Source organism: Coloeus monedula, assembly GCF_965178545.1.
Source record: "Coloeus monedula genome assembly, chromosome: 13".
NCBI classification, from domain to species: Eukaryota; Metazoa; Chordata; class Aves; order Passeriformes; family Corvidae; genus Coloeus; species Coloeus monedula.
The window spans coordinates 4960128-4985913 of record NC_138793.1 but is presented as its reverse complement, the minus strand read 5'-3'; the positions used below and the strand labels follow the sequence as shown (position 1 = coordinate 4985913).

The window sequence follows — 25786 nt, the reverse complement described above, 5'->3', positions numbered from 1 at the left end:
TCTCACTTTGGAAATCAGATCTGTGGAAGTCTACTTTATCTTAAACTTTAATATCTGGGTTATTCTTGCTACAGGTGAGGACCAGTGACTTACTCTGGATCACCTTTATAGTGCCACAAGAAGGAAAAACCTGTTCTATCTCTTTCCTTTTGTGTCTTTTGACTTGTAATAGCTCAACATCCTTTTTTCTAAAATGTGAATATAGAGCTAGAAAAGGAGGTTATGTGAAAATGCTCAGTTTCACTAACAATTCTATTTTGTACACCTCTGTGGATAAATCTAAAACCACACAACTTAATAAAGTTATCTGTAAATATAGGAAGAAGGAAAGTTCGAGAGTAAACACAAGGTAAAGTCTTCAAATGCCTACAAAACCAAGCAAGGAAATCTGTGTAATGGACTCAATGCTTGGACAAAAGCACTCAAAGGAAACAGTATTTTCAAGAGTTCTTTTACTAGTTTTTTTCTTTCCATCATTTGGCACAAATCCAAGGCACATCAGAAAATCAGATGAACTCATAAATTATTAGAAAAATAAACACATTACCCTCAAATCCAAATGTCATTTGACATTTTACCTCTTAGATTAAAAAGCTATCTGAAAAACCCACCACTTTGTCTTCCAGCTTTGTATTCTGCCAGGCAGTTTACTAATACCACAGTTAAAGAATTATCTATACAAATAGTTCATGAAATAAAATGCAAGCTGGATGTGATGAGCCAAGAATAAAAAAATACTGCACTGCAAAACCTGGTTTGTGCTATTTACACCTTCTCCTCCCATAACCAAACAGTAGAAAATGAACTTCAAACCGAAGCAGCCACTTTGTAGTTCCCTGTGAGCTTTCAGTTCTTCAGTGAGCAGCCCTGGGAATGGGGTAGGATTTGGCCTATTCCAGCCAGTGCTCACTGATGTGAGAAGTACCTTTCATAATGGGAATTTCACCCTTTTAAGAGCAGTCCAGAGCAGGCTCCTAAGCAGTTTTGTCTGTGGATGTTGCCCAGGTTCAGAATCATGAGTACTTGTGCATTGTTGCATTACTTGCTTTAGAGAAGGGGAAAAACAATTTTGTGTGCCCTTGCACATGATTGCTTCTGCTTTTTTATTAGGCTGTGAACAGCAAGTCCAAAGTATAGCACTGTCAAAGGCTCTACTTTTTCCCCAGTATCTTGGCTCCCCTGTAAGAACTTGATCTTGCAGCTCCAGTACAGGGGAGCATTGCTAAGAGATTAGCTAGGATTACACCCCTTGACATTAATAATGCAGAGGTTATGGACTATTGTTTGCCCAGCTACTGAAATATACAGAAATATATATTATAATGGTTTGTAACATTACAATAAAAATAGAAAGATTTCAGTTACCTCTGGCAATAAATACCTTTTTATCCAATATATCTTTTTATATATATAAATATATTTAATTTTCTGAATGTAGTGATAAAAACTGAAAATGCAAAAATTATTCAAAGACTTTTAAAACAAAGTGGGCAGCTGAAAAATACAATACAGGGTTTCATTTGGTTTACTGTTACATAGAACTTTTTAGTAAGTGCTAAATAGAATAGGAAAGTAATTTTGCTGTCTTCATCTCATTACATCCCTGTTTGTGAGATCAAGAATGATCTGGCTGCGTGGTCACCTCCAACATGAACAGAGGAGTCAGTCTCCAAGGTGCCAGAACATTCCAGCTGTGCTGCAGAGCTGGCCTGTGTCTGCTCTGAACCCAGGTGCATCAATGTCACTGACATCTCTGACACAGTGAAGGGCTATTGAAATTCACACCATCAACTTCCTCAGCTTTGGGCTTCAAATCTGTGCTCCCCTGTCAGTGATCTGAAACGGAGTCATCACAGTCCTGTGGTTGTAGAATACCTGGGTCTGCAGGGCTGGATGAGCCACTGTCACTGCCCTCCTCTGCTGGCAGTGCCACATTGACCGTGTGTCTGCGCTGCATTAATTTACTCCTGTGAGGAGCTGTCGTCTCCTCATCTTCCACAAACTCACCACTGCACCCCGTGTCAGTCACTTGAACTGTGCTCTGGTCCAGCATTCCAACAGATTTTAATTTGCTTTTATCAAAGCTTTTAATAGCCATCTGTGAGGAGAGAGAAATGGTACGTTAAAAGCATTATCTACTTCCTTCATTAAAAGGAAAATTAATATGGTGTTTCTTGAACATTATTATCACATTAATTTCATGGTATTCTTTACACTGAGAACACAGCCAAGATTAAAAATAGCATACTCTGTAAGAGAGTAGTTATATTTAGGCTACATATGAGAAAACAAGAGGCCAACCTGCCCCAGGCTACACACACATCAGTACCAGACCTGAAAACAACAGACATTCCAAAACTTATTTTCACCTCACTGTGCTATCACCCCAACTCTTATAAATACCTTTTGTAATGCAAGTCTCAATGCACTTGAAATTAACAGCCATTTCTTTTACTATTAAGAAAAGTGGAAGTAGTAACAGACAGGGTCACCCAGGCACTGTTGAAGGCAAAGGCAGTACTCCCTGCTTCCAGAGGTTACCTGTCAGGGAAGAGACACCCACCCTCCTCACCCTGCTTAGTGCCTCCTTTTGGTCACTCCAACGATTCATATCTTCCATTTGCACACCTGCTCCTACTTTTCCTGTACAGAGTGGGTGGCTGTCCTTGATTACTGGCCACTCTGCAAATGTTAAAATGACCAGGAGAAATAAAGAGAATCCAAGCATGCTAATGACAGATCTTCTAAGACAAGGACTAAACGAGAAAGTAGCTTTTTTACTGAAATAATGGCAACAATCTTGAAAAAGCTGCAGACAGAGATTATGCACATTTAAATTCACTGACAATTCAGAGCTGTATGGACTCATTAATTTGCTCAGCCACAGCTGTATGAACTCACAACCACAGCACACAGTTGGAGTGCTCTGTTATCTGGGTCACATATTAGATTTCTGACACCTGTGTACTGAAGTGACATACTGCTTTCAGTGAGCCACAGTTATGAAATCTAAATCCTGAGTTTAAGTAGTGAAATATCATCATTTAGAAAAAATTAATAAAATCTTACAGCTTTATAGCATCAATTTAGTGTTCTCAAGGCTTCTGGCAAATACTCAGTCTCCTAAGGGCTCTAGGAAGAGTATCCCATTTTCTAGATGGACATAAGCAGCAGAGTCAGCATTACCAAGGCTGTCAGTCTAATGATGGGCAGCTGCTGGACTAACCTGGTAAAAACTCTTTTGTTTTGGACAGGTCAGTTTTTCTCTTGATTTAGTGTTTTGAAGTGACTCAGCAGAAGGTGCAATGAGAGTCAAAGCCACTGTAAAGGAGGCAGAAGGAGCACAAGTTCTGGGGGAAGGCAGCATCCAGCAGTTGGTGTGGGATGTCACTGTACCCCAAGCAGAGGTGAATCTATCAGTTATGTTTGTGTCACAGCTGACAATGCAACATGCAGTTTGCTGGCACCCTTGCCAACAGTCTCCTTTTACAAGCAGACTTAAAGCAAACCCTAAGTTCAAACTACTGAAAAAGGTCTCTCTTACCAAAGCAGCCCTGTTTGGCTACAGCCCCAAGAAGCTGCACAGTTTTTCAGTTCTAGGTTTTGCTGGACAGGACACAGAAAACAAGACAGAGATGAAGCCTGCAGTAAGAAGCTTAAGATGTTTAAAAGTAAGAATGAAGTGTTTAAGAGGTGTCATAGAAGCACCACTGAAGTTTGAACAACGATGAAATGAACAACTTGGCAAACAGGTCCCAACTTTTGTGATTCAACGACCACCACTAGTAAGCTTTCCTCTTACATGTACCCAGAGCAACAGCAGAGCAAACAAACATTTGCTGTAATGTAAGAATAATCCGAGCAAGTATTTCCACTTACCTGGTGCAGTAAGTGATAGTCAAAATTAGGGACACTTTTATCTCTTGTTATTGCTCTCCTTAAGTGTTTTTCTCTGAAGAAGATTTTAAAGAGATCAAAGAAATTAAATGTCTTGACATAAGCCTTTTATAAAAGCCTCTCTCAGAAGCTCCACAAGGTGGAACTATCTCACCAGAGACAGGCAGCTCCCTGACCACACCTTCCCAGAATTACAGTTTACTCGTATTCCCTGTATTTCACCATGGAATATCCATTAAGGTTTAAAAAGACAATAAGCAAAACCCAACCAGTGAGTGAACACCACTGCAGTATTTTTAAGCAGTCTGGCTGTGAAACACTTAAATGATGGTACACCAAGTATTAGTGCAATCCCAGTTTTAGATACACTTTCAAGCGCTCCCTCCCAACTCCAGTGAGCTTGTCGTGCCCAGAACATCTGCCTGGGGATGTGACTGTGCCAGCCCTGCAGGATTAACATCCCCTGTCACACCACCACATCATGTGTAACCACCACTGACCCACTTTGGGGCTTTATTAGCAGCTGGACTTCTCCTTTGCTTATGGGAAACAACATACTCTGAGCAAGCTTCCCTGCTTACTTGTTAAATCTGTTAATTGATTGGACCAGTTGAAGTTGTCTGCTTATGGGATCATCGGCTTCCTCACAGAGCTTGGAATGCACTGGGGGTTTAAAAGAACAGGCAGCTAAAATTACAACTGAGTCACACTTAGGAATTAAAAAAAAACCAGTTCAGATTTTAAATTTTACAGTAAAACTGTAACCGTGCTAACTTGAATTAGAGTGGTGATTTGTCTTTGGAAATTTTACAAATTTTTAAGTTGCAGGAGTAAACATTCATCCTCAGATGAGCACTGGCCAAGCTTCTGAAGAGACTGTAATTCTGGACTTTGAGACCCTGAATTCCAATTTTTACCAACCTGAATTAACACACCGATGCTAAACCACCTCTTCATTAGTGTTACTTACTCATATCTTCTATTGCTCTTTTAGAACTATTCATAATATTTGAAAGAACTATTCTCAATTTTAGGCATAAGCATGCTGTGATTAATTGCAGGTTTCTATTAACCATTCACAATCTTTCCAAGGGAAGGAGGCAAGAGTTACTTTGAAAACTCATGGATGCTGAAATGGGCACTTCTGCTCCTCATCTTCCCTAATTCCTGCTTTGCAGCCTCCCTGTTTTCTTTCTACAGTCCTGGTGGCAGCAGGTCCTTTGCTGAGCTGTGCAGCTCTGGGGGCACAGCTTTTGTTACATCCCTCACCCCAGGGTAGTGAACTTGAAAACTCACCTGAAAAACTTCTGAGCCAGCACAATGGGAGTAGTGGATAAGGCAGATCAGAAGCTGAGGAGGTCATTAAGCTACATCTCAGAGGCTACTTAAGCACATTAAGATAGGGACCATGTGTCAAATCCTTTAAGGAGTTAAATCATTCTGCATCATTTAATATAACATATAATGTTACTGCTATTAATAAAGGGGAAGGTCAGAGTTAATATTGCAAGATAAAAGGTATCAAAATGATGGTTACTCATCCTTCCCAAGGCACTGGGGCCCTGCTGCAGCCCAGCTGTGCTGTCACTGCACCTCCCAGCTGGCACTGTGCCACCTCCTGCCACTTGCTCAAAGTCTTCTGCAAAATGTGCTGGAAGGTTCAGTCACCTCTGTAGCTCTCACTTCCACCCCAAAATACGAGAGACAGTAACTAATGAAGAGTCGCTCTCTGACCAGTTTTAGGGCAATGTAAACGATGCCCAACAGTCATTTAAATCTGTTTTGCTTTGCTCTGAAATGCACAGCTATTATATGGTTAACTATATCATCTCAAATGTGGCATGTTTTTAAACTTTAAGTGGTTTTGTATGTAAAATTTATACATATACCCCAAAATAAGTGAAAACTAAGTCTGAAGCAATGCCACGAGTATAATACAAAGTCTGTTGCATTTACTTACAGTGTTTCAGGTGTTTAGGTGTTATCTATCATAAATACGAAAAATAATTGACTGTCTATGATAAATGTAAATCAATTACATAAAATACAGTAGCACATGAATTCCTAAATCCCTTTTTATTCATACCAGTGGAAACATGACAGGTACCTTTTCTCCTTATCTTGACAGTAACATGCTGCTCACTCTCCTTCTCTCCCTCTGCTGTTGTGGGGACACAGCTTGGTGCTGCTTCCAGCAACTTCATGATGCTTGAATTCTTGATTTTAAGAGTTTCCATTTTCACCATTATTAAAGAAAAAGAAAAACCACAGTACAATTTAGTATTTTAGTCTGTGCAGAGTGTGTTAACTAATGCTTCCACAAATCAATACAAAAATATCTCATAAAAAATACCTTTTAAATCATATAATTCTGAGTAGGGACAATAATCAGTGTTCCACAAGTCACACTGTAATGCAGTGATGATGCTGGAGTCTTGACCTCTTATTTTAAGCTGTATTATTTATGGTTAAGCTAATTTCAGTTTAAATGGTAACATACTAAGATTGATTCAGTACAGAATTTTGTGGTCATTGAACTACATCTCAAAGGCTATTTAAGCACAGTAAGATAGGGGCCATGTGTCAAATCCTTTAAAGAGTGAAATAATTCTGTATAATTTAATATTACATATAATACTATTGCTATTAAAAAGGGGGAAGGTCAGAATTATCCATTGCAAGACAAAAGGAATCAAAAGGCTTGAAGGGCAGAAGATGGTGGCTGGAACAAGGCACGTTGCTGCCAGTGCAACAGATTAGTGCAAGGTGTTCATTTGCCTACATCCAACAGTGCTTCTGCTCTCTCTGCCATTACAGAGATTTTAATGTTAATTTTATTTAGGTCTGTGCTTTCACTCTTTCCAGACTCATCCCTTTTGTCTAGGATAACTTATTTTAGAAACACAACCATTTTCACAGGCCGTAGGCATCACCTGCACACTGTACAACGAACAGGCATCTTAGTCTTTATATCCCACATAACTGCTGAATGCAGCTCAGTGTGTCACAGCCCGTTGTGACAGCAGCTGTGTTTGTTTGCTGTCCTGCCCTGTGCCCTGGCCAGGCTCGTGCAGCACTCACGGGCTCGGCGCAGTCCGCGGCGGTGCAGCTCCGCTCGTTGCGCAGGTGCCGCAGGGCCCCGTTCTGCAGCAGCAACGCCACCAGCGCCTCGTTCCTGCCCACCACGGCCTCGTGCAGGGCTGTGTTGCCCTTGGCATTGGAGAGGTTCACAGAGGCTCCGTGCTGCACAGCAAAGTGAAATCAGAGTCAGAAGGGCAGTACGGACCAGAGCGGTGCAGCAGCCCTGGAGCTGCGCGCGGACAGAGGCATCTGCACCAAGAGAGCAACAAGAACGCACCTGGGCACCATTCCCCCGCCTCAAAGCTACAAATTCATGGATCAGCTCATTTCATTTCTGCATATATCTATTATACATTCCAAGCTTAAGAGATATTTAAAAAAACTCCAACCCTATGTGATAGAATCCTAAGCAATAAAACCTAACACCTGCCACATAAAAGTTCCATAAAAACAGCTACGTGTACAATAGTAAGGTAATATTTATCAAATTAAAATCTGTGAAGGGATGGGATTGAAAAGAGTAAGTCAACAAAAACTCTTATTTTTTTCCCCAAGTAGTTTTGACAGAGAAATACTTAACTAAAAATACTGATCCTGAGGACTGGGTAAGTACAGATATCACATGAGAAACACCAGTTGAACATTCTGTCTTCAGTAATCTTACCTGCAACAACAGGGCAGCAGTCTCATAGTGACCATTCGAGCATGCATAAATTAAGGGAGTATTTCCATATATATCCTTTTTATTTTGTTTAGCATTGTAATCCATCAGACACTTTACCACCTATTGAAAGAAGTAACAGCTTTACTTTTACTATGAGACTAATTTTCATACTTCAACATTAACTTTTAAAAAGAAAAGCAACTGCAAGAAAGGCCAGAAAATAAAACTCAAGGTATGTGAAAAACAAATATAACCAGTAACGTAACAAAACATCAAAACCAAACCACCACAGCAGCAGCACCCTCTTCTAAACTCATCACAACACTTGGAAGGAGTTCTTTATACTGTAATTATCCCATGAACTAATCTTTATTAACCTACAGCTGTGAGTTGTATTCTTGGCTTTTCTTGCTTACCTAGTGCTTTATCTTCCCATCATTTTCACAATTCTCTTTTTTTCCCTCCTGCAGTCCTCAGCTCCTTATTTTTAAAACCTTGATTTTTCACTTTTCTGCATCTTCCCATTTGCCTCTCTGCCCCTGCTTTTTCATAATTATTTTCCCCTCTCAATTACTCTCCCTCCTGTATTGACACCCTCCCCTCATGGACTCATGCTTCTCCTTCACTCCTTTTGCTTCCCTGACTTGCAGTGAGGGACGAGTTATCTGCTACCTCAAAGCTCCGCTTGGCACACGATCCAATTAAATGAGTTGAAAATACAGTAACTATTTAATACTGTGGCTACTGAAGATACAAGACAGAAACATAACCTGGAGAAAAAGGTACAGAGGAACATACACAGAAGATTCAGCTACACAAGGGATTTTTCAAGCATTTGAAGTACGACAGAAGGGTTTTGCAGCACTTGCATTAAACCAGTATTTTAAGTAATTTATAAAGAAAAGGTGCCTACTGAAACAATTTCAGCTGGAAGTTCCCCTTTCCATCTGGAGACTTTAGACAGTGAAAACAAAAACCAAAACCGCCAAACTCATTTTCTCTGTTACTGCTTTAGTCTGGCTGATAATTTCCCCAAACAGCTTTCCACTGGTGGGCATGAGATAGAGAGCTGTGTGCAGAAGGCAGGGTTACCTGGGAGTGCCCCTTCTGGCAGGCCAGGTGGAGAGGAGCCGCGAGTTTGGCGTTCTTGGCACTGGCGCTGCCGCCGTGCTTCAGCAGCAGCGACGCCAGCTCGCAGTGCCCGTGCAGAGCAGCCACGTGCAGCGGGGTGAAACCATCCTGGTTTGAAACGTTCACCTCCAGGCCACTGGCACAGATCCTGGAAAATTTCTGTTGAGGAAAACACGTAATAAAACTATAAAAATAATCGTGTTTTGTTTTAACCAAAGAAACAGCCAAATACCTCTGTGAAGTTTATACAAAACAGGCAGATGGGCATTACAGTAACTTCTGCTACAGAGCCTAATCTGAGGCCTTCAGAAAAAATCAGTAAAGCAGAGCAGCTTGGTAGTATTTTTCAACAGAAAAAAGACTTTTATTATTCTCTCTTTTCTTCCAACACAATAACTTCATAGAGAGAAATTCCAGGCAAACTATTCATGATATTAAAAAGAGGCTAAAGCAGCACAGGTTGAGACAAATGCAAAACAAAGTTTTTATACAGCTGTTAGGATGCTCACACTGGACATGAGTCAGTGTTAATGAGTTACTTTCTTTTATACAGACATGTACACTCTTTGAGATGGACATTAAACACCTTTTAATGCTACATGAAGCTTTAGGTAATAAGGATACAAACGAAAATTAATTTAATTCATCTGGAAGCAACAGTGGCCCAGAGAACAGACTCCCCCTGGGGGACAATTTACACAGCAGTACAGAACATCCTCTTTCACTCCTCTTGCAAACTGTGGGTGCCTGACATTTACAATGGTGGACAAGCTTTAATTCTGTGTTTTCAGTGTGTGCCTGCCTAATACAGGGGGTAGGATTAATTAATAAGTTCCCTTCTCTTCACATTCAGCAGGCAAGTAAATTCCACAGCAGATGCCATTCCCTCCCCTGTTAGCAGTAAAACGAGCTTTAGGGGCTCTGGCATCTTTAGCACATGATCTCTGTCCTGAAGGCACAGGGACACCCCTTACCAGAGAACAAAGCACGGTTTCAATGTGATGCATTTAAGGACAACAGCACACTCTAAGCCTGCACAAAATAAACACACGGTGGCAGTAGGGAATTTAGAAGTTAAGCCATCTCACAGTGGTCTTAACCCCAAAGTAGCCAATAAACTGAAAATCTGTGCTTCGGTTTATTCTGCAATGACTTATCCAGCCACGTACACCTTCAGACACCTCCTGGAAGGCAAGTAATGGAATTTCTACTTCCAAAAAGCTGGGATTGTTCCTGGTTTTTAAAAAAAAAATAAGAGAGAGATAAAAAAAAGATAAAAAGTGTATTGTAAAGCCCTGTTCTATTCTACAGAGTGTGGTAAATTATGGGGAAGGAAATCTTTGCAACTAAAAAGAAAGTCTTTGTAAGTACAATCTCAGAAGAGACTTTAGATATGGCTTGTAGAAATGATGCCATGCAATTAAAAAAAAGACTTTATCAGCATTACATGGATTATGGGATTAGCAGGTATTCCTTGCTAAACTGATTACTAACAGGTAAGTAGATGTGCTGTGCCAGGTAGCAGTGTAAACAACAAAAGAGTACCAGAGCCTTGGAAAAGGCTGTTTATTCAAAGTTGTCCAAACCTTCCTGACAGCACTCCACATATCCTAAAGGCAAACTATGAAGCTTTCTCACTCCATTAGACATTGAACAAGTCCATGAACACTGTTCCCATATCCAAAATTTTCAACCATTCAATTAAAATAAGAGCTATTTCATAACATCAGATGAAGTGTGAAAATCTGTATATGGTTAATTGCTTTTTAGACAGAGAGACAGAGGTGCTGAGAAACATGAATGCTACTTCCCTGGAGCTGAAACTTACAGTACAAGAATAAAAATTATTCTTTTTACAAAAAGAATATTCCAACCTTTTGTGCTGGCCCACATTTTGAGCACTGGCACAATGGATGGCAGAATTCTGGTTTTGATGTACTGGCTGTGTCATCCTCATCTTCCAAGTCTTCTTCCATCCACTCCAAGAGGTAACGGACCTAGCATAAAAAGCAAGTCCTTTACAGAGTCCAAAGGTTCCATGTCCTAACAGATCTGTGTATGTAGACAAGTCAGATTTGACATACACTTGTGAGTCTCTCAGGGAGAGTACACAGCTACCTCCTGGCATCAGCTGCCCACAGGCTAAATTAAAAAATCAAGTGTTATTGTTGACAAAGCAGCTAGGAAGTTCTCCAAGTACAGTGAAATGAATTTTAAATGACTTCCTGCTGCCTAATCACAACGTCAGTGTTCACTCACTCTCAAACATTCCAAATCCTTTTAGCTCAGATTTGTGCCAGCTCATGAACTTTGTTTCATCTTTTGCTTTAAAGAACATAAGAAATGACAAGGATGACAACATTTAACTGATACCCAGAACTTTGCAGGGGCACTGACTTTCCTTAGGTCTGTCACTTCCCAGGAGTTGGACAGTTTCACTTTTCCCAAAATGTACAATGCCTCTTTTTTGAGAGAGAGGCCCTCCAGTGAAGTCTTAGGGCTCAGGGCATTCATGGGCAACCTGCAAACAGCGATGCTTAGGGCACGTAAATTTTACATTACATTTTGTGTAACTAAAAAAAAAAGGGTTTTAAGAAATACATTTTTATCTTGAAATTCATTAATCTACAGTTCACTAAAGACATCTTAGAATTAGCAGTGACTGTATTAACTCTCCATTACTACTGGACCAAGCCAAGAGCTCTACAGCTGCTAGTCCAAGGGAATGGGGACAGTGGGATGTCTGAGAGGTTCCTCCCACTCTGTTTACTCTCACACTTGTCACAGGTTCTGCTGCTCATCACTGAGCTCTGGGAAAACACCACATTCACGTTCCATCCGCTTAAACACATGCAGCTACAACAAATCCTAGGACAGCCAGTAAGGGCCCCCTGACTCTGAATGAGAACATAATTGAGACTGAAAAGGGATGTTTTTCACAGACAGTAATGCTTTCCCTGCAAATTCCACGTTGTTCTCAGGAGTAAAGGAAATTTTCTCTCAAGCCTGCCTGTTTATGGAAGGCCAGCTCAGCAAAGCTTTACTACTTGCTACATTTGTACATGTCTAAAATCAGCAGAACTGTCACTGCACTTCCCCCTTTCCCTGCAGACTCACCAAGACTCTCACAATCGACTTCCTCCTCCTCCTCCTGTGACAGCCCAGTACTGCTGCTCTCATTATTCAATGCACAGCTCCCAACATACTGATACCAGTGTCTCCCAAAAACCTGAACACACTACTCCTGTGCGTACCTCTTTTTAATAACAGTGCAGTAGACATTTTTCTTGGTTTAAAGGTTTTTTTTTTTTGTCAAAATATTCACTGTGCTTTCAAATAGACACATATTGAACCACCTCAGGAGATTATCCACAGTCTCATTTGCCAGGTAATTTATCACCTGAAAGGTTCTTTACACTGCTGAGTTACTTTGGAACACTCAGCCGAGCATTCTGTGTCTGTGTACCCTCATGCCAACCTTTCAGCTGCTCCACAACACTTATTTCAGACAAGAGATTTGCTTTGTTTTGTGGTGGATTTGCACATGTCCTTTCCACTGGACATGCTGAGCACAAGGAGAGCAGCAAATCCAGTAGCTACACTGAGACAATGCCAATCACATCATAATGTTTATTTATTTTTTTTTTAAATCTTCCAGTTTCACGGCACTTTTTTAAAGCCTCCTCTTGCAAAGCTCAGTTGGCTGTCACAGCAAAAATCTACAGCAGCCCTAATGACCTGGTTGCTGTGGCTGTTCCTATGGAGACAGACCTCAGGCTGTCAGAAAAAGGTCAGAATTATTAAATGGCTTTTTAATAGGCATGCAATCTGTAACCTCTGTCATCCAGTTGGACAATTCTCTTTTTATGAACAGCTTTACATGAACTTCAGTAATCAGGAAAGTAAAGCCACAAAAGATAAGGTGATTCTGTCATCTGAATGCACAGGCTGGATTTGTATAGGCTTTTCATTGCTGGTATCTATTGAGCAGTGCTAGATGCTAATTTTCCAGCAAGTTATATCACAATATTTAATTTTCTTGATGAAGTTTAGATTTTCACAAAGTGGGTGAAAAGTTAACTGTAATGCATGCACATTTACCACTGGCCAAGAAGATGGCAAATATCACTACTGTACATGTCAATGGTTCTTGAAATGACTTAAGGGCTGGCATAGAAATAATCACTTCTATTAAGTCACACTGTAAACTAAGATAATGATATGTACTCAATGACTGAACAGTTCTTTGCTCTATCAGCTGATAAATTATTTCTACCATCTCAGTGGAATAGAACATGAGAGAAACAGTATTAACCCAGCACGTATTTTGTGACATGGGGTTTCTATTTTTGACGACTGTGTGATGCTTCATTGGCATTTTAATTCCTGGTACAAACCAAACCCAAACAAGTTTTTCAGAACATGCACCCAGCAGAGGAAACCTGCATTCTCACACAGCTTTATGATTTTGTTCTGTGAACTACAAGACAATCAAGAAATCTACAGCCTTATACGCATTTCCAAAAGTAAAAACTTCTAAAGATTCCTGTGTCATCTTCAATTTTTCAGTGAAATGACATTGGAAGCATCTTATTTCTTAAGGACTAAAGGCAATAATAAATAAAAGTAGTCAAGACAGGTGGTATCACAAATTACAGAACCTCACCTCTGAAACTGTTATTATTATAGCCACCATCTATTTGAAGTGAAATCCAAACTACATATTGCTGTGTGCCCCACAAATAACATCTCTGTGCTGACTAGTGTCACCTAAATTTCCTCTTTATGTGAGATTATTACCCAAAGCATTTTCTACTTGGTATTATTTACAAATAATTTCCTCAACTTGAATGAGATAAAATGGAATTCAATAATATTCAACAGCCACGTTAACACTCACCATTTCCAAATCTCCATCAGCAACTGCTCTCAGGAGTTTTTCCACCTATGTATGAAGAAAATAATTTATTTGCTTTGTTAGTATCAGTATTAAGCAGAACACAGAATATCCTGTGTCCTTTGCTAACCTCCTAAGCTCATGCAGTAGGATTACTGCTGGCCCATTTCATATTCATTGACACAGTTTTAAAGGAAAAACCTTCCTCCTTTATGAAATAGAAAAGCTGTACAAGGCCTGTGGCCATTTGATGATCTCTGACTTGCTTGGTTAAACAGTACTTATCTAAATTGAGGATATGTGGCCCACCCATAAACAAAGCCATGTAAGCTGATATATATTATTATACTGCTCCAGCAGCAGCTGCCCTGTGCATGTCTGTGTGAACCTAACATTAAAAATCCCTACTCAAGGCAAATTTCTACCCTAATAAACACTAATACTGTTTGGACTTTTGCTGAGCTACTCTATGCTACCAGGAGCACAAAGGATGGCAGGTTTTATTGAGCTATTTGAGAAACATCAGTTTAAGATGGAAAAGATGCTTTCCAATTGTTCCCTTTACATCTGCGGATTGCTGATTTATTCCTATGCTAAAACCCAAACATTTACAAATCTAATTTGATTGTAAGTATGAAATTTGTTTTCTTACTGAAAATCTGGAAAGATAAACATATCAAAGGTATGCATTAGGAAAAGCACCAGCATTAGCCCAGTTAAGTGTAAGGTCAAGCCAGGTAATGCCTGGGCTCCCCTGCTGGGTGAAGGTGCTCTCCTGTTCACAAGCTCTGCAGGGGGAAAAGAGACACGTGAGGCAAGAAAAGGTGGAAGGTGCTCTGCAGAACACTGGTGCCATTCCCCTGAGCCCTCAGATTGCTTGTGAAAACAGGAGGAGGAGAGTAACTTGTCTCCTCACCTCTCCTCTAATTCTCTACTCTCACATGAAGGAGTCAAGATCCAACCTGATAGGAATGGGAAAGGTGCCAGCAAAAGGGCAGGGGGAGCCCATCAGTCCTCTAACGACTCACCTGGCCTCTACAGAGTGCTGAAGAGTCATTTAATAAGCTTTAGGAAAGTCTGTTTCAGCATTATAGCAAATTATTCCAGCACTGTGCCAGAATCACTGAAGATGCTGCTGTGTAAACACCCTTGTTTCAATAGTAAGGAACATCTTGCAAGTTGGAGATGTCATGGAGTGACAGCTACAGTCACGTTTCAGTCTTTTTCTAGAAATGACCACCTTGCTGAGTGTGACAGTGGTGTTCGGCAAGGCAAACAAGGAAGAATGAGACTGAAGTTTGTGTTTTATTGCTCTGATCTCTTCCTTCATGACTTTAGATGAAGAACAGGACACAAACAGCTGAAAGATCAGAGGGCAGATTAAACCTCTCCATTTTTATCTTCTCTTAGAAAAGCTGCTAAGTTTTGTTTTATTACTACCTTTCTAACACAGGATGAAAGTCTTTGAAGTCATGCACTGGTCACTCTGGGCAGAATCCAGGATTCTTTGATTTTTTTTTTCTTCCCCAACCTTGAATGTCTAAAAGTCAGCTGTCTAAATCTAAGCCAGGCATTTAAACTCCCTCCCTGGTAACTACAGGACAGAATGCAGTCAACAAGTAACACCTGAGTGCAACACAGGTCAAACTAAGCATGTCTGAGTTGAACTCCTCTCTGGAGTTAATTTCCCTTCACTGACTAAGGAGGGGAAATAGATGTTTAAAGTGAAGAAAACTGCCTTCCAGAAGCTGGGGGAGCTGAATCCCAATCTCTCTGCATATACAACTAAAATGGACTATATACACTAGGGAGGTCTATGGCTCCCCTGAACTTCCCCTAATCATAAAGGATAATGTCACTGGAGAATGTAAATGTCTTAATAATTTTTCAGGAGTCAGTCTTATGCCATACAAGATGCCCAACAGTAATAGCAAGCTCTGATAATTTCTTTCCAAAAATAACAAGTTCCTTACAGTACTAAAAACTGCCTCAGGCCCCAGCAGTGGTACAACATCTGTTATGCAGCTTATAGATAATTTATTAAGAGTACTTAGGGCAAAATGCCTGCTACATGCATTTCCCCATCTTTCCAGTTTGTTTTCTCACTCTTTCATGGAACAGAACCTTCCTTTAAAATAAATAGGAGAAACAAATCTACTACAATTCACCCACATGGCCAGTTTTTCAGCAGCTGAACAGAAATTGTGCATGGAGATTTTAGTTCCAACAGAGGAAGTCCCAAATTTACAGTACTGGTTCTTTCACTCTCTCCTTTCTAAGTCATAATAAACAAGCCAATATGAGTGGCTCATTTAAGAGTTTAATTCAGTATTGATTACAAATGTCTGACTGGATCCCCTTAATCCAAGGTGCAAACCTTGAAATCAGGAGAACTGACCATATCAGTTTTCCATTCCTTCCAGTGGCATTCCCTTCACGGAGTTCTCTCAGGATCAGGCTCTTGCCTCTTTGAGCAGGGAGCCCAGGTGAAACTTGGCAAACAGAAATGAACGAAAGCTGGATTACAGAGGTGGTCATTAACCCCAGGGACCTAAGGTGTAAGCAGTTTGAAATCTTTTTCCCTGGCTTGAACTAGTGTCTTAGCACTTGGGTGTGATAAATCTGTTTCTTGAAGGAAAAATAAATCCTCAGTCTACGAGGAGAACTTATTTAGAATGCTTGACTCTGTACAAACAGGGAGGTACAGCCCTAGACTGAGCCTCTCATAGAACAACTCAAGTGTGAACTCATATTGTCCAGTCGAAATGTACATCTTTGTGTTTCTTCAGTACTTTTAGGAAATTGAAACTTTTGGCAAGAGAAAAACCTTTTAATAGCAGGAAAAGAAAGAATTTTAATGTAGTGGTGATATTGAGAGAAACAAACATACTTAGGAGGTCAATTTGGGAAAAAAAATGAACAGACAGACTAGGAAAAATAAAGAGAAGCATCAGAATGAATGGTGATACAGCAATCTTAGGAAGGGTAACAAAGTATGGATCTGAGGTTCCACATGAAAAAATTCAGAGGATGTCATCTGGTGTGGACACAGCAAAATCAGCAAACACATACATGCAAGATATTTAATATATGCTCTGTACCTCTTCATTTGTTAGAAATTTGATTCCTATTGATTTGCCTATTTTGAAAGCTTGTCTTAACATTCCAGTTTGTTGTTTGCCAGCATGCCTGCACTAGTGTCTTTTTCCTGATAGATTTTGTAAGCTAACAATGGCATTTAATTCCTGGACAGGACAGCCAGGTCCTTGGGGCACTGACTGCCATTATAGTTTTTTAAACTTCAACAAATTCTCAAATTACATAGTTAACTTCAATAAATATGAACAACTACTTCAGAGATGGTATCAATTTTTCCCCAGAAATAACCAACAGAGCAGTGGATACCATACAAAAATAAGTGCTCAGGTACTGAGATGACAAGCCCCTGAGGACAGCAGCTATCATTTTCCAAGTAAGACAGAAGGCTATTCCTGAAGAAGCAGTTTAAAACACTGTGGCAAAATATCACTCTTCTAGCTTCCTTCACTTTGCTTACTGTCAAAACTTATACCTCAGTCTTACCTCTTTGTAACTGTTTTTTACTTCTTCCTGCCTTATATCAGTTGATGCTGATGACAGGCTTGAGACAGATGATCCTCTGCTGAAAGTTTCTGTTGAGTGCTGAGGAGACCTAAGAGGTGACTTACAATTGGAAAAAAAACATATGAAAATCAGTCAAGCAAAAAACCAGAAAAGGTTAAATATCAAATTAAGGAGGTTAAGCATAGGCACGAAACTCGCATGGGCTGTTACCTCAGAAGCACTCTGTCCTCTTTCAAACGTTAGGTAGTTTAATTCCATCAACGACAAAATCTGCATAAAAATATTAAAGAGAAGCAATGTAACTCACTTAAAGAGAATCAATGAACGTAAAGAGAATCAACTTACTTAAAGAGAATCAATATAACTCCACACAAATTAGCTGCCAACCTAATAATTAGTAACAGATTATGAGTGAGCAGATTAAAGTACCCATTTACAAGTTCATGTTCTATCCCACAGAGTGTATTCCCGTTGCTGGAGTTAAAATGTGACCCTTCTTCCTCAGAGTGAAACATATGTTCTCTTTAGTAGTGAAACCCTATTAGCAGTGAACATCTACATCTCTGTGGTGTTGCATCACAAAGAAAACAGGCTGGAAGATAAAGAGGAATACCTTGGAATTTAATGCACACTGTAGGGAAGTTTCTTTCATCCGGTTTTGAATTTCTGGGTTTGCGCCATTTTGCAAGAGCACTTCAATGATCCCTTGATAACCCCAGCGAGCAGCGATGTGCAGAGGGGTGTCCCCCTTCTCATTGCCTATATCCAGTCTGCAGGAATGCACATCATAGTACACTAAAGCCTTGACACACTGGAAAGAAAAGGAAAGCTATCAATAAATTATAGTGGTGTGTCTCAGTTCAGACAACAGGCACAATCCTAAAAGGTTTGTTTTTATTGCTGCTCATGTAACCCATTACCTAAAGAGCATGCTTTAGTGATTCAGTGTCATTAAATAAAGAGTTAAATAACTACATTTGCAAAGCACTATCTTTAATGTGAACTCACATTAAAAATTGCTATGAATTACCAAATAAATTCCTAATTTAGAGCATTAAACAATTTAGCCTTCAAATATTTTTATTTACTTTTTAAAATATGTAAGTTTAGTGCAAATTTGCATCAGTTTAATTCCATTCCATTAGAATGCCCATTTGGTTTGTTACAAAACAATTACTTACATCCTCATGACCATAAGTGCAGGCTAAATGAAGTGGAGTATTTCCATTATTGTCCTGAACATCAGTACTTGCCTTGTAGTGCAATAAGAGCAGCTTAAAAGAAAAACAAAAGTAGACATTTAAGTAACTAAAAAATTAATGTACAAACAATTATTGCTCTGCAGATTCCTTTAGGGTTCTGGCATGATGAAGCACTTCATGAGGCACTAGCTCTGCTTCCTGTTTTAGACACCACCCTCTCGGCACTGCAGAACTGTTTATGCCCTACCCTGCGAACCAAAAAGTCTCTTCTTAAATATTCAGAATTTTAATTGAAAAAAATGAATCCTCTACTGCAGCAAACACTGCAATATACTCACTACATCATCTGCCTTGCATTTCAAGAGCCTATGCAAGTGAAGACGCAGATTAATTTCAACAATGCTAATTGAAGAACTTCACATATACTAATTTCAAGTAGACAATAATTACTATAGTTACACAGTCTATCCTAAACACAGGGTGAAGCATTTAACTCAGTCCAATGACTGCAATGGTTTTTCTGTCTCAAGCAAGAGCAGAGATGCTCTCCATTTGTATTATGTATTGGACATTTGTGTTAATAAAGTGGATGAACTATTAGGCATGCATAGCTGCCAGCTGGTTATTACCAATGGCTGGAAACCTTGCAGTATAAGAAAAAATAAAATGTCTTGAAAACTACAGTGATGAAAGATCATCCATTCTGACAGCTTACACAGTTCTAGTAAAAGCTTCTCAGAAGATCTAAATGACAGTAACAGTAGAAGAGCTTAGTAAGAGCCATGTATTTATTATTTAGGTTAGATGTTGTGCTTACTGTAACATTTTGGTATCCCTTCTGACAGGCGAGGTGAAGGGGAGTTGAACCGTGGTAATCTGTAGCATTGACAATGGCTCCTTTGGCTACGAGTAAATCCACTAATGAAGTCTGACCTTGGAAAACAAGCATTCAGAGAAAGGAATAAACTTTGCACAGGAACATTGCTACTTTTCAAATTCAAACAGTGACTATAAATCAAGATACCCTACATCTCTGCATACTTTGTTTCCATGTACTGCATATTCACTGCCTTGATATTTGGGATTTTTGCTGCAGATTATTCAAGGTCAAGCCCCATAAATGAACCTCCAGCTAAAAGCAAGCTGTACTTGTATCCTATGAGTAACAAAAGAAAATATTTCGACTCAATATAATAACAAAAAAGGAAATTATAAATAAGAAACCACCCACTAAGAAAATAATACATCTTCTAATAAAAGGAAGATAAATTACATAATGAACATTACAATACAGATGTTACAAACCTACAATGCATAGCGAGCTGCAGGAGAAGGAAAAGAGTCATTTCTCACTCTGCCAGTCCTTTAAAACAAGACTGGTTTCTGATGACACATTTTTACTTTTTTCAGAGCTGAAGAAAGCACTGCTGTGGTGGCCACTATGGTAAAAGAAAACAGCCAGCAAACAAAGAAAAACTCAGCCATAAGAAACTGAGCTTTAAAGAATATACAACTTCAGTCTGTGCCCAGATAGAAACAAAGTTTCAATAGCAAAGAAGCAAAAAAAAAAAAAAAAAAACCTTAATGCAAAATTCCGACTTTAATACAAAGGTGGAAAACAGGCTGACATAAAGACATAAAAGCAAAAGGAGTAGGAAACACTAGTGAAGGAAAGCTAGCCCACTCACCACAAATAGCAGCTATATGAAGAGGGGTGTATCCCCGGTCATCTCGGGAAAAGGGGGTGATAATGGAAGGGTCATTCAGTTTCCTTTAAAACACAATGGGTTGAAAGCAGCTCAGTTACCCAGGTGGAGGTGGGAAGGAGAAGGGAAAGGGATAAGTTGCCAAGGATGACAAAAAACTGATTTTGGAACTTCTTATCTTTTTACGTTCATGAATTATTCCATACAGAACTCTACATTTTGTTAAGAGAAGTGGGTTCTGTAAATTTGATTCAAGAGAAGAAACACCACTTTTACCAAAGGACACAGCCTCCATCACAGAACTGGTGGGTTCCAAGGGATTCTGTAGTCTCCCAATATTTCTCCTGTTTTTTCAAACCACGCACATATATGCTCTCTACTACATCCTGAAGTGCTACCAAATCCCTCTATAACCAAAAGCAGCACACTTTCTTTAGCAAATCTTAGATAAAGGCTTTTAGACAGCTTCCTGTGTAGTTATGGGGATGAAGAGTGCTCACCCAGAAACCAGCTTCTCGCATTTGTCACAGTAACAGAGTGGGTGACACATTTTCTGTACAGTGTCCTTATCACTGTCACCTTGACTTAGCAGCCGCTCCACTTCCTCCTGATCACCTGAAGCAATATGCTACAAAAAAACAAGAGAAGAGAGAATGAGGAACCAATATAAAAGGGCTCCTTTTAAGAAAAAAAAACCTAAGAGTAATTTACTGAAGCACAAAATGAAAGGAACCCATTATGAAAGACGTATTCAAGCATTAGAAAGCAGAAATGAACAATGTCACAGCACAAAACCCCTTAATGGGCATTCAGTATTAAAAAGAAACTGTTCTTGGCTTACTTCACTTTCTATAAAAAAATTAAAACAATTCCTATTGTTCTCTTTAGAATCAATCATGAAATTGAGCTCCCTCTGTGCAAAAACATGTCTATAAAATTACTAAGTCTCCAGCCATAAGCTGTGAACACATATAATTAGAAGCTCTGCTTTGTGTCCTTGTATAGGCAAAATTCTTTTAGAATGACAGTATGAGATTAACAGATAATATGAAGTAGCTGTCAGGTGACCACATTTAAATTATTTCAGAAAACTCTTTCAATTTCAAGCACTAAAAGCTGTGAGACACAACCAGATAGTAATATCACATCTGTGCATTAAATGGGCCACACAATACCAACAGCAGTAGCATTTCATCCTCCTTTGCTCCTATATTTCATATAACGTGTGCTGAAATCCATAAGATTATCTTATGTTAGTAAGGCTTTGGCACAGAAATGTACTCAATTCAAGATTTTTAGCATCTACTAAAACGCATTTCACAGTACTAATGTAATTAACCCTCCATTGCATTCCAGAAAATTGCAGAAAGAGAGGAATATAAGCATGAAATATGCAAATACATACATATTCTGCCATAAAAGTTATTAACCTTAAACAAGCAGTCTATTGGTGCAGCAGACATCTGGGACAACAAGTTCATCCTTTGTCTTAAGAGCAGCTTGTCACACAGACTCTCAGATTCCTGAAAATGAAATAGATAGATTGATTATCTATACAGTCATTTACAGGCAAAGGTGCAGTACCTTAACAGTGGAATTAACTTTTAAAAATATTAAATGCTGTACTTACCATATATGAATTATCAGACACCTGTGAAATCTGAATCAGTTTCACATTTCAGATTCTGAGACATTAAAGACTGGGCACCCACAGAAATAATAAGTAGATGTTCACCATAATATTCCTTTACTGAAATTTGCTGTGATTTAACTGAACAATAATGAAATGATGGCTATACCAATGCAGCAAGACTAAAAAATATGTATCAAAGACAGCATGAACTGCAAGAGGTACAACACAGCTTTTTCAAGAGGAGAAATTATGACAAATTCACATAAAACATGTCCACTGGTGGCTACTAAAAAAGATGACCCAGATACAACTCTGACTCAAAGAATGCTGAACTCTCTGCTGCTTGCTGAAAAATAAAAGGTTGCACCAGGCAAAGCATTGCTCTCCAGCAGATCCATTTGTGAAGTATTTCCTACTTGGTTTGAGCTAAGCAGACGCAGTGCAACCCTTGCATCAGTACTTATTCTCTGAGACAGCTGAAGATAACACTTCAGGATGCACTAAAGAATATAAATGCCTCCAAAGCCAGGTGAAAATTATTAAGTGAAGTTAGATTTTGAACTGGCAGCATGACCCTCCCATGAAATAAAGCAACAACCTAAGGAAAACATTTTCTAGGAATGCAGATGGAAACTTTTGTACATGCCTGGCTGTGATCAACAGCTGCTTATGGTTGGCAGTGATGCTGTTGTTGGATAATGGCTCTCTAGGAATGGGAAGATTTCAGCCTCCATAAAACAGAAAACCACTGCATTTAAGACACCCACCCATGTATCAGGCAAACTTCAATGGTTTAGGATCTAGGCTAGGGCTTTTGCAATTAAAGTCTGTCAAGACCAGATGTAAATGAGCAAAACCAGTCTGATTCCACTCCTAACATTAGTAAATTAGAATGAAGTTTAAAGGTCTCATGAACTGCAAATAAACAAGATCAGTTTCTAGAAATTAAACTATTCATGTTTCAAAATCAACACAGATACCTTTCATAAAGCTGTCTAAAAACACCCTTAAGAGTATAGAAAATAATGTCATTAAAAACATTTGTGAAGAGATGGAAGGGCTTTTTTTTGTACTTCACAGGAAGTTGTTTGTATTTAGATACATGAAGGTAACATATATTCACCAATCTTTTCAGATCTAAGTACTTCAGCTAAGGATACCCAAGCATATCTTTTCAGATTACAAGGCATAACACTGGTGTCCTTGGATAAATTCTTCACTATGAACAGGAATACCTTCCCTAAGAAATATTTGATCAAAAACTTAACTTCTGGTACAAGTTTCTGATGTCTAATCAGAATTTCTGGTGTGGGTGCTCACAGAACACATTATACTTTCACTGTGGAGAATTTAAGTAACCATGAGCAAGAACTACTGTAATTTTAGTACTGCTCCTTCCACAGTGTGTCTTCAGGAAAAGCGTGCCCCAAGTGGAATCATTATTTTAAGAGAGTCACATGATACAGCAACCCTAATGTAGCAGCATTATATATTTATTATATAAATCAGAATATAAAGAGCCCAGGTGAAACCATATATCTCCAATAATGAAATATGGAATGACAAAAGAATCAGATAATGGCTGAAGAATTAAGCAAGTTTGGGCCTTCAAAGTCAAAACTCACTTGGTACCAGCTTTACTTGCAGCCCAAGAATTTATATTTCTTTTAAAGAGAGACTAATTTGAGTGGGACTTTCAGGTATTTTAAGCATATGTTGCCTAAAAAATACACACCCAAACATGAATGACCTTTTTATCTAATACTACTCTATGTAGATAAAGGAAGTATTTGTACCCATGAGAGTGTACCTGTGTAATGATCTATCCCAAGTCATTCTCACAGAGTACAACTGATGACTTGGAGAAAATACAGGTGGCAGAAGCCACGAGAGGAAGTCCTGAACACAAACTAAAACTAATAAAGTGTTTGGTGGGGAGGGGGAGTAGGGATCATTTCCCCACCTACAGCTCTTTCCATACATGAAACAAAATGCTGCCTATTCCCTCATGGCTGGCTCTGACTCCCTACTGTTTTATACCTCACTTGAACCCCCTGAACTACACAGTCTTACTACACATTAGCTGTGCATAGGAATTAGCAAGCATCCAATACTCATTAACAGGAACTCTAATTAAATGTTGACAACTCCCAGAAAACAGAACTGACTCTCTGGTCCTTTACAGCCTGCTCTCCTCCCCACAACCAAAGTGTCTCACAAAGACTTGCATGACCCTGGGAGAAGGGATTTGGCAAGAACATCCTAAGTGCAATTCACTTACTGACATAAGGGTGAGAACATGCCCATTATCCCACAGGGTACATTAGCCCCCTGCTGAGTTTCTTTCTGGAGTTAGTTTCATTATGGATTGGACAGCAGCATTACTCAGCTGCCAGAAGATCCATCTGAAGCCAGCTATAAAATCAAGCATAACCACATAAGGGGCTGTAATGAAGCCCCAGGGCACAGCCATGCTCCTGCTCACTTCAATCCCACACCCCCTTCCAGCACAATCTGGAGAAGGAAATCATAGGGCAGCAAGATGACAGCTGCTGCTGCTTCAAAGCTAATCTCCTTTACCGGAGATTAAAGGAAATATCTCAGCTGGTAACTGTATGAAGTGAGAGCAACGCTCCTCCACCTCCTCACTATTCTTTTTCCATTCCTGTCTTAGAGTCTCTCTCTTCGTGCACGCCACCTTCTCCTATACTGGAGAAAAGCGTGGTTTGGCTCTTTCCTTTTAAGCTGTGTTGAGGGCAAGTTGTCACTCACTTCATCCTCAGGGTTGTGCTGCCTTCCAGCCAGGCTGACTCCAAGGAAAGGCAATGCAAGAGGATTTTGTGTTGCACATTCACCCTGAAGTTAGAAAGTTTTCTATGCCTGGAGATGATCCAGCTGAAGTACAGGCAGAAACACAGCTTGCTCTTCTTGTGGTGCAAACACTAAAGACCTCATTTAGACTTCTCAAATACATAGTTACCTTTCCAGACAGGTGTCTCCCAAAGAAATAAATGTAAGTACCTTAATGGCAGTGGCACTTCAGTTACGATCACTTGAATGCAATCCCAGTATAAAAACTGCTATCCTTAGCTAGAGGGAGGGATAGGATCAGGCATTTAATAGGAAACAGCCTTTATTCTAGAAATTTAAGAGCAGTACATTGTTTATAGCTTGCTGGCATTGTTGTGGAAGACAATTCTACTTTGGTGTCGTTTCTCCATTCAGAGCACCAGCTTTGCTCTTAGTATATTGATTGTGAATGACAGCCAAGTGACTGCAGAAAGCAAAATCATATAGCAGGTTGATTCTTTTAAACTAACACTTTTATTTTTTTGAACATAATTCAATATAGCATTACAGAAATACCACTCTCACAAAATATGAAAGAGTGTTGGGTTGATTTTTTTTTTGAGTGTACAAGACAGACCTGCACAACAGGTTCATGGAAAAAACCCAGAAAAGAACAAAACCAAAAATAGCAAGAGGTCAAAATGTTACTTAAAGTGCTTCTTCTTTAAGACTGTGCCCCAGGTTGTCCCATCCCAAGCCCTGCACACTGAGCCATTATTCTGGCCCCTGCAGTTAGATTCCAGTGCTTTGCAGCTGGGCAGACTGTGACACACTGAATTCACTCTGGTTCCAAGTTCACTCCTTTTGATTTCCACATTGGCTCAGGAATACCTAGTTTTACAACAGTAGAAAATTTTACAGGAGTGGTAAGACTGGATTCCTTGACTAAATAACCTACAAAGTTCTAAAATCATAGAAGTTTCTAAAGTCACATCAGCATCACCCTTGACTAGCCTGCAGGGATGTGAACAGATTGACAGCAGGTCTAGCTGCCTAGTAGCAAATCTCTCATGCATCCACAAATTTCCTACCCCTGCCAGATTAGAGATCCCAAGAGCTAAATTTGACCTTCAAACACCATCTTATCATTACCCTGCACTCCCCCTAAGCCATCAACTCAGT

General features: G+C 39.5%; 1 protein-coding gene across 7 annotated transcripts in view; it reads right to left on the bottom strand.

The window, feature by feature from the left end:
- Positions 1-234: 234 nt before the first annotated feature.
- The window catches only part of ANKRD27 (ankyrin repeat domain 27), a 55314-nt gene continuing 29762 nt past the window's right edge, over positions 235-25786 (bottom strand). For 5 of the 7 annotated variants that reach the window (XM_082289911.1, XM_082289912.1, XM_082289913.1 and 2 more), the window contains 17 exons: positions 21612-21704; positions 20682-20809; positions 20164-20246; positions 19293-19408; positions 18455-18547; positions 17887-18084; positions 17484-17543; positions 17253-17372; positions 13674-13718; positions 10648-10770; positions 8735-8932; positions 7643-7762; positions 6979-7140; positions 6005-6113; positions 4479-4560; positions 3880-3952; positions 235-2098 (listed from right to left, as the gene is read on the bottom strand). In XM_082289911.1, coding sequence (XP_082146037.1) covers positions 1829-2098; positions 3880-3952; positions 4479-4560; positions 6005-6113; positions 6979-7140; positions 7643-7762; positions 8735-8932; positions 10648-10770; positions 13674-13718; positions 17253-17372; positions 17484-17543; positions 17887-18084; positions 18455-18547; positions 19293-19408; positions 20164-20246; positions 20682-20809; positions 21612-21704 — 2073 coding nt within the window. In that variant the 3' untranslated portion in view covers positions 235-1828. The remainder of the gene's footprint in view (positions 2099-3879; positions 3953-4478; positions 4561-6004; positions 6114-6978; positions 7141-7642; positions 7763-8734; positions 8933-10647; positions 10771-13673; positions 13719-17252; positions 17373-17483; positions 17544-17886; positions 18085-18454; positions 18548-19292; positions 19409-20163; positions 20247-20681; positions 20810-21611; positions 21705-25786) is intronic. The other 2 variants (XM_082289915.1, XM_082289916.1) reach the window with 2 other exon arrangements.